The following is a 14810-nucleotide window of genomic DNA, read 5'->3' on the forward strand; positions in this document are numbered from 1 at the left end:
TTTCCCCTCTTTTCTTCTCCCCCTCTCTCTCTCTCTCTCTCTCTCTCTCTCTCTCTCTCCCTCCCTCCCTCCCTCCCTCTCAGAATTTGTAAACCTTACCGCTCTTCCCGGCTTTGTCCGACACACACTCGTCCTCCATAGCGTGGTGTGGGATTGCTGCAGGAACGCTGGCGTACCTGGAATCCAATTCCACAGGTGGTACTGCACGGAGCCCAGGACGCCCAGGACGTCCAACCTCCATTTCTTTAGAGAAAGCACAAGAGCACAGAAAGGTCATCATTAGGTCTGAGGAGCTTCAGTGAAAATTTGAGGATACACATGTAAACACACACCCACACAATAGCTTTGGAAGGGTACAGAGGAGGTTCAGCAAGACGTTGTTAGAGAGCACAAGCTATAAGGAAAATTTGTGTTGTTTTCTCTGTTGTGGTGGAGGCCAAGAGGAGATCTGATGGAAGCTTATACAATTATGAGAAACACAGAGTGGAGAGCCAGTATCTTTTTTCCCCAAGTTGAAATGTCTTGTACTGGAGGACATACGTTTAACTCTGGTAAATTTCTACAGATGTACTGTAGAGAGCACTCTCACTGGCTGCATCAGTGCCTGGTGGGAGGCTCCAATGCACAGGACCACAAGAGTCTGTCAACTCAGCCAGTTCCATTACAGGAACACGCTTCTCCACCATCAGGGACATCTTCAAAAGGTGGTGTGTCACGAAGTTAGCTTCCATCATTAAAGCTCCTCACCATCCAGGATATGCCCTCTCCTCGTTACTACCATCAGGGAAGAGGAGTTTGAGGATGTATACTCAGTGTTTTAGGAACAGCCTTTCCTCCTTCGCCATCAGATTTTTGAATGGTCCATGAACCCATGAACACCATCTCACTATTTTAAACACAGGATTAAAATCCAGATACTGCAGATGCTGGAAATCCAGGGAAACACACACAAAATGCTGGAGTAACTCAGCAGGTCAGGCAACATCTACAGAAGTGAATAATTTGATGGTTCAGGGCAAGACCTTTCGTCAGAACCTCACAATTTTGCTCTCTTTTTGTCTGACTTATTTACCCAGCATGATATGGCAAAACAATGAATGAAGCCTCATCTTCAGGTTAGTAAGTGTTAGCTACTTTGGCATGTGGACGTGCTACACTGGCAGCAGAAGTGTGACCAAATTGTGGGCTTCCTCCAGCACATTCTCAGACGGTGTTGGTCATTGTCGGAAATGACACATTTCACTGATGCTTCGATGTTCATGTGGCAAATAAAGCTCGTCTTTAAATCGTCAACACCAGCAGCAGACAGGGCCTGTATCTCAGGAAAAATTTCCTCTCCGCTCTGCACAATGTCAAAATGTCGATTAGTGGGGCCTTTCTATACACAAAAGTGGCCACCAGATTCCCCAAATCAAAGCAATTGCTACAATTCTAAAGGTTCAAGATTCTAGATTGTTTAATGTCATTTTCAGTACACAATAAAAGAGAATACTTGTTACTCTGCATCAAGTGCAGCACAAAAGAACACAGTAAGATAAGGAACATAATTTTAAAGAACACCAATAATGGCAGATAGAATTTAATGCAGACAAGGGTAACATTTTGCACTTCAGTAGGACCAGTCAGAGTAGGTCTTACACAGTGAACTGCAGCCTACTGAGGAGTGTGCTAGAACAAATGGGTCTGAGAACACAGGTCCACAATATATTAAAAGTGGCTTCACAGATACATAAGGTTGTAAAGAAAGCTTTTGGCACATTGACTTTCATAAATCAAAGTACTGAATACTGGAGATAGGATGTTATGTTGAAGTTGCAAAAGACATTGGTGAATCCTAGTTTGGAGTATTGTGCACAATTTTGGTCACCTACCTACAGGAAAGTTGTGAACAAGGTTGAAAGAGTACACAGAAAATTTACAAACCTGTTGCTGGAGGAACTGAGTTATAAGGAAAGACTGAAAGGTTAGCACTGTATTCCTTAGATGATTCAGAGGATATTTGATTGAGGTATACAAGATGTGGCAAATGTTCAGGGGATATTTGCGTGGGGTTCTGCATAGATATGTTCCAGTGAGACAGGGAAAGGATGGTGGGGTACAGGAACCATGGTGTACTGAGTCTGTTGTATCCAGTCAAGAAGAAAAGAAGAGCTTACGAAAGGTTCAAAAAAATTACGTAGTGATAGAGATCTAGAAGATTATAAGGCTAGCAGGAAGGAGCTTAAGATTGAAACAAGGAGAGCCAGAAGGGGCCATGAGAAGGCCTTGGCGGACAGGATTAAGGAAAACCCCAAGGCATTCTACAAGTATATGAAGAGCAAGAGGATAAGACGTGAGAGAATAGGAGCAATCAAGTATGACAGTGGAAAAGTATGTATGGAACCAGAGAAGACAGCAGAGGTACTTAATGAATACTTGGCTTTAGTATTCACTATGGAAAAGGATCTTGGTGATTGTACTTTATACTTTATTGTCGCCAAACAATTGATACTAGAACGTACAATCATCACAGCGATATTTGATTCTGCGCTTCCCGCTCCCTGGATTACAAATCGATAATAAATATTAAAAATTTAAATTATAAATCATAAATAGAAAATAGGAAAATGGGAAGTAAGACCGTGCAAAAAAAGGCTGAGAGGAAGGTCCGGATATTTGGAGGGTACGGCCCAGATCCAGGTCAGGATGTAGGGATGACTTAAGCAGACTGAAAAGCTTGAGCATGTAAATATTAAGGAAGAGGATATGCTGGAGCTTTTGGAAAGCATCAAGTTGGATAAGTCATCGGGACCCAGGCAAGGGAAGAGATTGCTAAGCCTCTGGCAATGATCTTTGCATCATCAATGAGGACTGGAAAGGTTCCGGATGATTGGAGGGTTGCAGATGTTGTTCCCTTATTCAAGAAAGGGAGTAGGGATAGCCCAGGAAATTATAAACCAGTGGGTCTTAATTCAGTAGCTGGTAAATTGATAGAGAAGATCCTGAGAGGCAGGATTTATAAACATTTGGAGAGGCATAATATGATTAGGAATAGTCAGCATGGCTTTGTCAAAGGCAGGTTGTGCCTTACGAGCCTGATTGAATTTTTTGAGGATGTGACTAAACACATTGATGAAGGTAGAGCCATAGATGTAGTGTAAATGGATTTCAACAAGGCTTTTGACAAGGTACCCCATGCAAGGATTATTGAGAAAGTAAGGAAGCATGGGATCCAAGGGGACATTGCTTTGTGGATCCAGAACTGGCTTGCCCACAGAAGGCAAAGATTGGTTGTAGACCAGTCATATTCTGCATGGAGGCCAGTGACTGGTGGTGTGTCTCAGGGATCTCTGTGATTTTATAAATGTCCTGGATGAGGAAGTGGAGGGATGGGTTGGTAAATTTGCTGATGACACAAAGGTTGGAGGTGTTGTGGATAGTGTGGAGGGTTGTCAGAGGTTACAGCGGGACATTGTAGGATGCAAAACTGGGCTGAGAAGTGGCAGTTGGAGTTCGACCTAGATAAGTGTGAGGTGGATCATTCTGGTAGGTCAAATATGGTGGCAGAATATAGCATTAATGGCAAGACTCCTGGCAGTGTGGAGGATCAAAGGGATTTTGGGATCCGAGTCCATAGGACACTCAAAGCTGCTACGTAGGTTGACTTTGAGATTAAGAAGGCATACAGTGCTTTGGCATTCATCAATCCTGTGACTGAGTTTAAGAGCCGAGAGGTAATGTTGCAGCTATATAGGACCCTGGTCAGACACCACTTGGAGTACTGTGCTCAGTTCTGGTCACCTCACTACAGGAAGGACGTGGAAACCACAGAAAGAGTGCAGAGGAGATTTACAACGATGTTGCCTGGATTGGGGAGCATGCCTTATGAGAATAGGTTGTGTGAACTCGGCCTTTTCTCCTTGCAGCGACGGAGGATGAGAGGTGACCTGATAGAGGTGTACAATATAATGAGAGGCATGGATAGTCAGAGGCTTTTTCCCAGGGCTGAAATGGATAGCATAAGAGTTAGTCCTGACGAAGGGTCTCGGCCTGAAACGTCGACTGCGCCTCTTCCTATAGATGCTGCTTGGCCTGCTGCGTTCACCAGCAACTTTGATGTATGTAGCATAAGAAGGCATATTTTCAAGCTTGGAAGTAGGTACAGTGGAGATGTCAGGGGTAGATTTTTTATGCAGAGAGTGGTGAGTGCGTGGAATGGGCTGCTAGTGGTGGCAGTGGAGGCGGAAATGATAGGGTCTTTTAAGAGACTCCTGGATGAATACATGGAGCTTAGGTACATGTTCAGCACAGCTTTGTGGGCCAAAGTGCATGTATTGTGCTGTAGGTTTCCTATGTTTCTATGTTGCTAAGATTATGAGGGGTATAGGTAGGCAATGCAAGAAGCACGATAATGCAAGAAGGCTTTTTCCACTGAGGTTGGGTGAGACTATAACCATAGATCCTGGGTTAAGGGTGAAATTGAAAAGTTTAAGGGGAACATGAGGAGAAACTTCTTCACTCAGAGGGTTGAGAGAGAGTGGAATTAGCTGCCAGTGCAAGTGATGCATTCAAGATCAACTTCAACATTTTAGAGAAGTTTGGATAGGTACATGGATGGTAGGGGTGTGGAGAGCTATGGTGCTGGCACAGGTTGATGGGACCAAGCAGATTAAGTGGTTTTAGCATGGACTAGATGGGTTGAAGGGCCTACTTCTTTATGACTAATAAATTTAAATACACATAGATTGATTGTATGTCTATAAATTGATGCTAGGCACAGGGGTGTCTGTACATAGGGTGACTCTAACAGGAAATGATAAAGTCGTGGTGGGGGGTGTGGGTTGGATTAATGCATAGAGGTATTGATCAGCCTTGCTGCTCAGGTAATTGGCTGCAAAACATTATTGAATACCCCAAAGTTGCAACTAAGTGCAGGTTCTTTCATTCCCTCTGCAGCAATGGGCTCACTAATTGGGCTCCTCTCCCTCTTGCTGATGGAGCCTGCCTCTACACGTCAAACAGAAGACTGAATAATCATCCTGAGCAAACCCTCCAAAAGCTGCACACACAATTTCCCTTTGATGTCTGTGCTTGTGACAGATTATCAATCACCATCTAGAGAATAGATGCCAATTTGCTGAATGCACACCTGACAGGATTACTGAGAGCTTCACCAGCGAGATGTCGCTCCCAGCCAGTGCAAGGCTCTATTCTGCCTGTGCCAAAGAGAGGAAGGCTGTGGGGCTGAACACTCTTTCATGCAGGAAACAGTGGGGGGAGGGAGCAGGGGCGCAAGGAGGCTATTGTGCACACAAATTCCCAGTGTTCTGTTGGCTAAGGATGAAACTCAGCAGCAAAAGATATGTGAGGATTTCATTGGCTGTTACAGCAATTAACATTTTTTTTACAAGTCCCTTAACTTATTTTGGTTACTGGTGATAAATGTAATATGATTGACATCAGCCATAATTGTCAGCAGATGCATGGTACAGACTTAATTGAAGGTGTCCGCTGAGCTTGTTACAGACAGAAAACATTTCAATTCAGAATGAAAACCACCTGGTGTTTATTTTTCTCTCTTCTTTCACTGAAGCCATGTGCTCGATAATGAGGATATTCTATCCCTGTCTCATTTTATTTTCTCCCCTCTGTTGACCAGGCTGGGACAGTCCAATCAACACAGACAAAACGCTAGAGGAACTCAGCTCCTCCAGCATTTTATATGTCCTCTAGTTCTTGATTTCCAAACTTTTGGGGGCGGGGGGGGGGAACTGAGTGTATTCACCCTATCTATGTCCCTCATGATATATTCCTCTTTGTAAGATCACATCCCTTGTCTTCTGTGCTCCAAGGAATAAGATCCTAGCCTGTTCAATTTCTCCCTACAAATGGGGTTGCCAACTCTCTCACTCCCAAATAAGGGACAAAAGTAGCAGTCAAATACGAGACACTTGTATTTACCCTGAGAAAGACTACCATGACCATGAAGCCTTGCGCGGGCACCTGTGTGCGCATGCCTGACATGCTTCTCGGTTTTGGCTTAATGTTCCCAATTCTGGTAAGTGAAACTACACTGTACATACATTATTTCTACTTTATATAGGCTGTGTATTTATCATATCATTCCTGCTTTTACTATATGTTAGTGTTATTTTAGGTTTTATGTGTTATTTGGTATGATTTGGTAGGTTATTTTTTGGGTCTGGGAACACTCAAAAAATTTTCCCATATAAATTAATGGTAATTGCTTCTTCGCTTTACGCCATTTCGGCTTACAAATGATTTCATAGGAATGCTCTACCTTAGCGGGGGAAATACGGGACAAGGGCGGCCCCGTATGGGACAAACCAATTTAGCCCAATATACGGGATGTCCCGGCTAATACGGGATGTCCCGGCTAATACGGGATGTCCCGGCTAATACGGGATGTCCCGGCTAATACGGGACAGTTGGCAACCCTTCCTACAACTCAGGCCCTCACGTCCTGCCAACATCTTCGTAAATCTGCCCTGCAGTTTTTTTTAGCTTAATGGTATCTTTTCTATAACAAGGTAACCAAAATTATTCACAATATTCCAGGAGCGACCTCTCCACCATCTTGTACTATTGCAACATAATACCCCAACTCCTATACTCGCTGGCCTGATGATAAAGGCCAGTGTGCCAAGTGCCTCTTCAACACCCTGCCTACCTGTGAGCAGCACACACAAAATACTGGAGAAACTCAGCAGGTCTGTCAGGGAAATAAACAGTTGATGTTTCAGGCTGTGACCCTTCATCAGGACTTAGTGGTCCAAAACATTGACTGTTTATTCCCCTCCATAGATGCCACCTGACCTGCTGAGTTCCTAAAGCATTTTGTGTGTGTGGCTCAAGAGTTGCAACATCTGCAGAATGCCTTGCATTTATCACCAGTGCTTGGTTTCTCAGTTGAGACATCTCATTGTACTCTTAGCAGTGGGACACTATACTTCACACGAGGCAATGTCCCTATTCCTGATGAAGGGTCTCGGCCCAAGGTATCAACTGTTTAGTTCCCTCCACAGATGCTGTCTGACCTGCCGAGTTCCTCCAGCATTTTGTGTGTGCTGTTAATATCTCTACTCTTGTGGCAACTTCCGCTGGCCTAAGGAACAACACAGGAACAGGCTCTCCAGTCCACAATGTCCAAGCTAACCACCAAATACACACTAGAGAACAGATGATGGGTCTTGACCTAAAATATCAACTGATCACTTCCCTCCACAGATGCTGAGTTCATCCAGCAGTTGTACCCTTCTTCTCTGAGGATTATTAACCTGTCATGGCAAAGAGGCTTGTGACTTCCTGTGATCCCAAGATGCAATGGTTTCCGGAGTTTAGCCCCTAGTAGAGTCACCCATGACAGTAAGATTAAGTTTCAGAGAAAGAGCAATCCAACCAAAACCTCAACAGTGGAGATGGCAGATTACAATGGCAGTGAAGGCAGAGGAAGGGTTCCCAGTCACCTTGCACTCCACGCCACTGGACCCTAACCCCAACCTGTGCAGATCTGTTAAACAAAGTCACACACAGGCATTTTCCATTAAGGGGATTCACTCTCACATCCTGAATGACACTCAACTCCAGTGATCCTGCTGCTACTATTTTGCATCCACCCATACTAACCCCAATAACCAGCACTTGGTCCATATTCTATTCAGTCCTTGCAATTTATGTGCTCGACCAGATGCTTCCGAGATGTGAGAGAGTACCTGCCTGCACCATCTTCTCAGACAGTGTATTCCAGAGTTCAACTATCCAAAAAGCATGACGCAGCGAGCCAGCACTCTTATTCTCACTTACAGATTGACATTGAGGGTGCATTGAATTTAAAGCCCCTCAGGCTATATCTAGTGAGAATTCACCTCTGATAATTCCAAATATTCCCAACATCACTTCCTCATTTAAGTTAAGCACCTAAAATAAAGACTTGATTTTTAGTCTCACAGCTATCAGTAGCTTCTGCTTAGCAAAAATCATTCTGGCCCCAATGTATTGATCTTCATTCACCCCAAACCAACTTTTGCCTCTGTAAAGTTGTTCCATGTGTCCAAGTAATTCCACTACCCTCTGCTAATTTAAACCACTCTAGAGCATTTTGCCTTGTCATGTGTTCCCCATATCCAGCTTAGATACTTCCCTTCCTTAAATATCTCGTAATCTCTTTCTTTCAATTGTTTCCTTATTCCTACGCATTATTATTGATTAGGCTATTGGAAGCAGTAGATTGGCAAAATACACAATGACCACTATATCAGGTATACCTGTACACCTGCTTGTTAATGCAAATATCTAATTGGCTAATCACGTGGCAGCAACTCAGTGTATAAAAGCATGCAGACTGGTCAAGAGATTCAGTTGTTGTTCAGACCAAAAATCAGAATGGGGAAGAAACGTGATCTAAGTGACTTTGATCGTGGAATGTTTGTTGGTGTCGGATGGCATGGGTTGAGTATTTCAGAAGCTGATGGTCTTCTGGAATTTTCACACACAACAGTCTCTAGAGTTTACAGAGAATGATATGTAAAACAAAGTTCATATAATGAGCCACAGCTCTGTGGGTGAAAATACCTTGTTAATGTGAAAGGTTCAAACTTTCAGGAAGGTGACAGTACCTCAAATAACCGTGGATTACAACAATGTAGTGCAGAAGGGCATCTCTAAACATTGAACCTTGAAATGGATGGGCTGCAGCAGCACAAGACCATAAGAACATAAAACATAGGTGAAGAATTAGGCCATTTGGCCCATCAAGTCTGCTGCGCCATTCAATCATGGCTGATCCTTTCTCCCCTCCTCAGCCCCACTCCCCAGCCTTCTCCCTGTAACCTTTGATGCCATGTCCATTCAGGAACCTATCAAGCTCAAGATACTCAGGTGAGGCCTCATCAATGCCTTATAAAGCCTCAACATCACGTCCCTGCTCTTGTATTCTAGACCTCTTGAAATAAATGCTAACATTACATTTGCCTTCCTCACCATTGACTCTACCTGCAAGTTAACCTTCAGGGTGATCTGCACAAGGACTCCCAAGTCCCTCTGCATCTCAGATTTTTGGATTTTCTCCCCACTTAGAAAATAGTTTGCACATTTATTTCTACTACCAAAGTGTATGACCAAGCATTTTCCAACCTTATATTTCATTTGCCACTTTCTTGCCCATTCTCCTAATCTGTCTATATTCTTCTGTAGCCTTCCTGTTTCCTCAACAGTACCTGCCCTTCCACCAATCTTCGTATCATCTGCAAACTTGGCAACAGAACCATCTATTGATATACAGCATAAAAAGAAGCGGTCCCAACACCAACCCCTGTGAAACACCACTAGTCACTGGCAACCAACCAGAAAAGGATCCTTTTACTCCCACTCGCTGCCTCTTATCAATCAGTCAATGCTCTAGCCATGTCAGTAACTTTCCTATAATACCATGGGCTCTTAACTTGGTAAGCAGCCTCATGTGTGGCACCTTGTCGAAGGCCTTCTGAAAGTCCAAATATACAATATCCACTACAGCCCCTTTATCTATCCTACTTGTAATCCCCTCAAAGAATTCTAACAGTTCCATCAGGCAAGATTTTCCCTTAAGGAGACCATGCTGACTTTGTCCTACCTTGTCCTGTGTCGCCAAGCACTCCATAACCTCATCCTTAACAACTGACTCCATCATCTTCCCAACCACTGAGTTCAGGCTAACTGGCCTATAATTTCCTTTCTGCTGTCTTCCTCCTTTCTTGAAGAGTGGAGTGACATTTGCAATTTTCCAGTCCTCTGGCACCAGGCCAGAGTCTATTGATTTTTGAAAGATCATCCACAGCCTCTACTGCTACCTCTTTCAGAACCCTAGGGTGCAGTTCATCTGGTCTGGGTGACTTGTGTACCCTTAGTTCTTTCAGCTTTTTGAGCACCTTCTCCCTTGTAATAGTAACTGCACTCACTTCTCTTCCCTCACACCTTTCAACATCTGACACACTGCTAGTGTCTTCCATAGCGAAGACTGATGCAAAATACTCATTTAGTTCATCTGACCATGAACATACACTCAGTGACCACTTTACTAGGTACAAGAGGTACACAATAAACTGGCCACGGAGTGTAGATAGAGTGGGATTTTGTATCTTCCCCAGACCAGAGACCACCAAATAACAGAGGCCATGGTTTAACAAAGGGAAGTTGCTGTAATTGGATCTAAAAAGAATGAAAGTTTTAGTAGTTGTTGTTGTACAATAGATGCAAGACGACTTATTGACAACAATCCATCACAGCGACATAATTAATGACCAGACCTACTCCTTTTAGTAATGTTGTTTCAAGTGCAAAAATTCACTCAGACAGCAGGAAGAATTATCCTTGTATCCTTTAAACCAACTGCCACAGGACTTTTGGCAACTTCTCGAAGCACTATCAAACAATTGGTTTAATGTCTCTTAAGAAAAATATCCCTCCTACAGTGCACCATAAGACAATCAAACAAAGGAGTAGAATTAGGCCACATGGCCCATCAAGTCTACTCTACCATTCCATAATGAGTGATTTATTATCTCTATCACCCCCATTCTTCTGCCTTCTCCCTGTAACCTTTTGGTATCCTGACTAACCTAGAACATAATCAATCTCCGCTTTAAATATACCAAATGACTTGGCCTCCACAGCTGTCCATGACAATGAATTCCACAGATACACCACCTTCTGCCTAAAGAAATTCCTTATCATCTCTGTTCTAAATGGACTTTCCTCTATCCTGAGACTGTGCCCTTTAATCCCAGATCACCCACTATAGGAAACATCCTGTCCACATCCACTGTAGCTAGGCCTTTCAATACTCAATAGTTTCAATACATTTTCATACATTAACTCTTTCATTTCTGGCAGCCACTCTTTGTCTCTTGCCAGTCAATCAATCTTCCAACCATGCTAGAATCTTTTCTGTAATACCATGAGGTCTTATCTTGTTAAGCAGCCTCATGTACATGACCTTGTCAAAGAACTTCTGAAAGTCCAAGTAAGCAACATTCACTGACTCTCCTTTCTCTATCCTGCCTGTTATTTCCTGAAAGAATTTCAACAATTTTTTCAGGCAAGATTTCCCTTTGAGGAAACCATGCTGACTTTGGCCTATGCTTCCAAGTACCCCAAAAGTCAACCTTAATAATGGACTACAACATCAACACTGAATCCAGGCTCACTGGCCTATAATTTGCAGTCTGCTGCCTCCCTCCCTTCTTAAGTAGTGGCATGACATTTACAATTTTCCAGTCTTCTGGAACCATTTCAGAATCTAGTGATACTTGAATAATCATTACTAATACTTCTACAATCTCTTCAGCTACCTCTTTCAGAATCCTGGAGTGTTGTCCATCTGGTCCAGGTGACTTATCTACCTTCAGACCTTTCAGTTTCCCAAGCACCGTCTCCTTAGTAACAGCAACTTCACTCACTTCTGTCCCTGACACCCTTAAATTGTTGGCATACTTCCACAGTGAAGACAGACACAAAATACCTGTTAAGTTCGTCTGTCATTTTTTTGTCCATCATTACTAGCTCTCCAGTGTCATTTTCCAGTGGTCCAATATCCACTCTCACCTCTCCCTTACTCTTTATGTATCTGAAGAAACGTTTGGTATCTTCTTTGGTATTATTGGCTACCTTACCTTCCTATTTCATCTTTTCTCTCCTTATGGATTTTTAGTTGACTTCTGTTGGCTTTCAAAATCTTCCCAATCCTCTAGCATTCCAATAATTTTTGCTATATTATATGACCTCTCTTTTGCTTTTATGCTGTCTTTAACTTTCCTCATCAGCTACTGTTGCCTCATCTTCCCTTTAGAATACAGGATCTCAACACAAAGCTTCGACCACTCACTTAGCCTCCATAGGTGCTGTCTGATCTGCTGAATCTTCCCAACAATTTGTTTTTTGCTGTTAGTGCAAGTTGTTGTGAATAAGGCATAAGATACAGGAACAGGATTAGGCCATTGAGTCCACTCTGCTATTCGACCCCTCTCAAACATATTCTCTTGTCATAACTTCTGACAGCCTTTCTAATTAAGTACCTATCAAACTCTGCTTTAAATATACCCAATGACTAGTCTACAGATTCACCACCCTCTGGTTGAAGGGATTCCTCCTCATGGCTATTATAAAGAAATGCTCTTGAGGCTGTGCCCTCAGGTCCTAGATTCTCCCACTATTGGAATCATCTCTCCCCCTCATTCTTCCAAACTTTAGCAAGTGCAGGCCCAAAGCCATCACATTCCCAGGACCTTTCTTGTAAACCTCCTCTAAATCCTCTCCTTAGATATGGGGACCAAATATGCATAATGTATATAAATAGAAGTGCTCCCTTACCCACTCTTGTTCACAGTAATGTGATTATCTCTTAACTGCCCTTCAAAATGGCCTCACAAGCCACTCAGTTCAAGGGCAATGAGGAGTGAACAAGAAATACTGTCCCTAACAATACTGTCCACATTCCAAACCCATTCAGAATTAAAAATACAAATTGCCAATATTTAATGCAGTTTATTTTTATATTGTTTTGTAAATTATTCTTCATGTGTCTATGATACAAATGTACTCCTGCATGCTTCCTACACCACCAGGAGTTCAATCAAGTTCAAGTTTATTGTCATTCAACCATATACATGTAAAACACCAAATGGAGAAGCGTTCAGCTGGACAAAGGTGCACAGTACCGTACGTATCATTCAGCCACAACACATAAAGTAGTATTACCACTAATAACTTAACAGAGAATAAGTTGCATTTACGAAACAAGTTAAAAAGTAAAGAGTATAACACTACTAGTGCTTCACGAGTGATGAGACCTGGGTGTGGCAGGGAATTCAGTAGTCTCATGGCCTGGGAGAAGAAGCCGTTTCCCATTCTAACAGTTCTATGCTATGGTATCCCCTGCCTGATAGTAGGGGACAAAGAGTTTTTCAGACAGATAGGAAAGTTTATTGACAATGTTATGAGATGCAGTATCTAGAAGGCAGAAAGAATCTTTACCATCCAGGCCATGCCCTCTTTGTGCTATATCATCAGCCAGGAGGCCCAATAACCTGAATCCTCACACCACTATGTTCAGCAACAGTGATCTGAATCCTCATACCACTACGTTCAGGAACAGGACCCTGAATCCTGATACCACTATGTTCAAGAACAGTGATCTGAATCCTCACACCACTACGTTCAGGAACAGTGATCTGAATTCTCACACCACTATGTTCAGGAACAGTGATCTGAATCCTCACACCACTACGTTCAGGAACAGTGATCTGAATCCTCATACCACTACGTTCAGGAACAGGAACCTAAATCCTCACACCACTATGTTCAGGAACAGTAATCTGAATCCTCACACCACTACGTTCAGGAACAGTGATCTGAATCCTCATACCACTACGTTCAGGAACAGGAACCTAAATCCTCATACCACTACGTTCAGGAACAGTGATCTGAATCCTCATACCACTATGTTCAGGAACAGTGATCTGAATCCTCACACCACTACGTTCAGGAACAGGAACCTAAATCCTCATACCACTATGTTCAGGAACAGTGATCTGAATCCTCATACCACTACGTTCAGGAACAGTGATCTGAATCCTCACACCACTACGTTCAGGAACAGTGATCTGAATCCTCATACCACTACGTTCAGGAACAGTGATCTGAATCCTCACACCACTACGTTCAGGAACAGTGATCTGAATCCTCATACCACTATGTTCAGGAACAGTGATCTGAATCCTCATACCACTACGTTCAGGAACAGTGATCTGAATCCTCACACCACTACGTTCAGGAACAGGAACCTAAATCCTCATACCACTATGTTCAGGAACAGTGATCTGAATCCTTATACTTTATACTTTATTGTTGCCAAACAATTGATACTAGAACGTACAATCATCACAGCGATATTTGATTCTGCGCTTCCCGCTCCCTGGATTATAAATATTAAATATAAAAATATTAAAAATAGTAAAAATCGGTCAATATTAAAAATTTAAATTATAAATCATAAATAGAAAATAGAAAAATGGAAAGTAAGGTAGTGCAAAAAAACTGACAGGCAGGTCCGGATATTTGGAGGGTACGGCCCAGCTCCGGGTCAAGATCCGTTCAGCAGTCTTATCACAGTTGGAAAGAAGCTGTTCCCAAATCTGGCCGTACGAATCTTCAAGCTCCCGAGCCTTCTCCTGGAGGGAAGGGGGATGAAAAGTGTGTTGGCTGGGTGGGTCGTGTCCTTGATTATCCTGGCAGCACTGCTCCAACAGCGTGCGGTGTAAAGTGAGTCCAAGGACGGAAGATTGGTTTGTGTGATGTGCTGTGCCGTGTTCACGATCTTCTGTAGCTTCTTCCGGTCTTGGACAGGACAATTTCCATGCCAGGTTGTGATGCATCCCAGAAGAATGCTTTCTACGGTGCATCTATAAAAATTAGTGAGGGTTTTAGGGGACAGGCCAAATTTCTTTAGTTTTCTCAGGAAGTAAAGGTGCTGGTGGGCCTTGTTGGCAGTGAACTCTGCTTGGTTGGACCAAGTCAGGTCACTTGTGATATTGACCCCAAGGAACCTAAAGCTTTTGACCTGTTCCACTTGCACACCACCAATGTAAATTGGGTCGTGCACTCCGCTACTCCTTCTGAAGTCAACAACCAATTCCTTCATCTTGCTGACGTTGAGGGATAGGTTATTGTCTTCGCACCATGCCACCAGGTTCTTAATTTCCTCTCTGTACTCAAACTCATCATTACCCGAGATACGGCCTACAATTGTTGTGTCATCAGCAAACTTATATATTGAG

At 43.0% G+C, this 14810-nt stretch overlaps 1 protein-coding gene across 4 annotated transcripts in view; it reads right to left on the minus strand.

The window, feature by feature from the left end:
* Positions 1-14810, minus strand: part of sema5ba (sema domain, seven thrombospondin repeats (type 1 and type 1-like), transmembrane domain (TM) and short cytoplasmic domain, (semaphorin) 5Ba) — a 541923-nt gene that overhangs the window by 91748 nt on the left and 435365 nt on the right. For all 4 annotated transcript variants that reach the window (XM_063051327.1, XM_063051326.1, XM_063051325.1 and 1 more), the window contains one exon: positions 100-243. In XM_063051327.1, the coding sequence (XP_062907397.1) occupies positions 100-243 (144 nt within the window). The remainder of the gene's footprint in view (positions 1-99; positions 244-14810) is intronic.

This window comes from Mobula hypostoma, chromosome 6 (genome assembly GCF_963921235.1).
Source record: "Mobula hypostoma chromosome 6, sMobHyp1.1, whole genome shotgun sequence".
NCBI lineage: Eukaryota > Metazoa > Chordata > Chondrichthyes > Myliobatiformes > Myliobatidae > Mobula > Mobula hypostoma.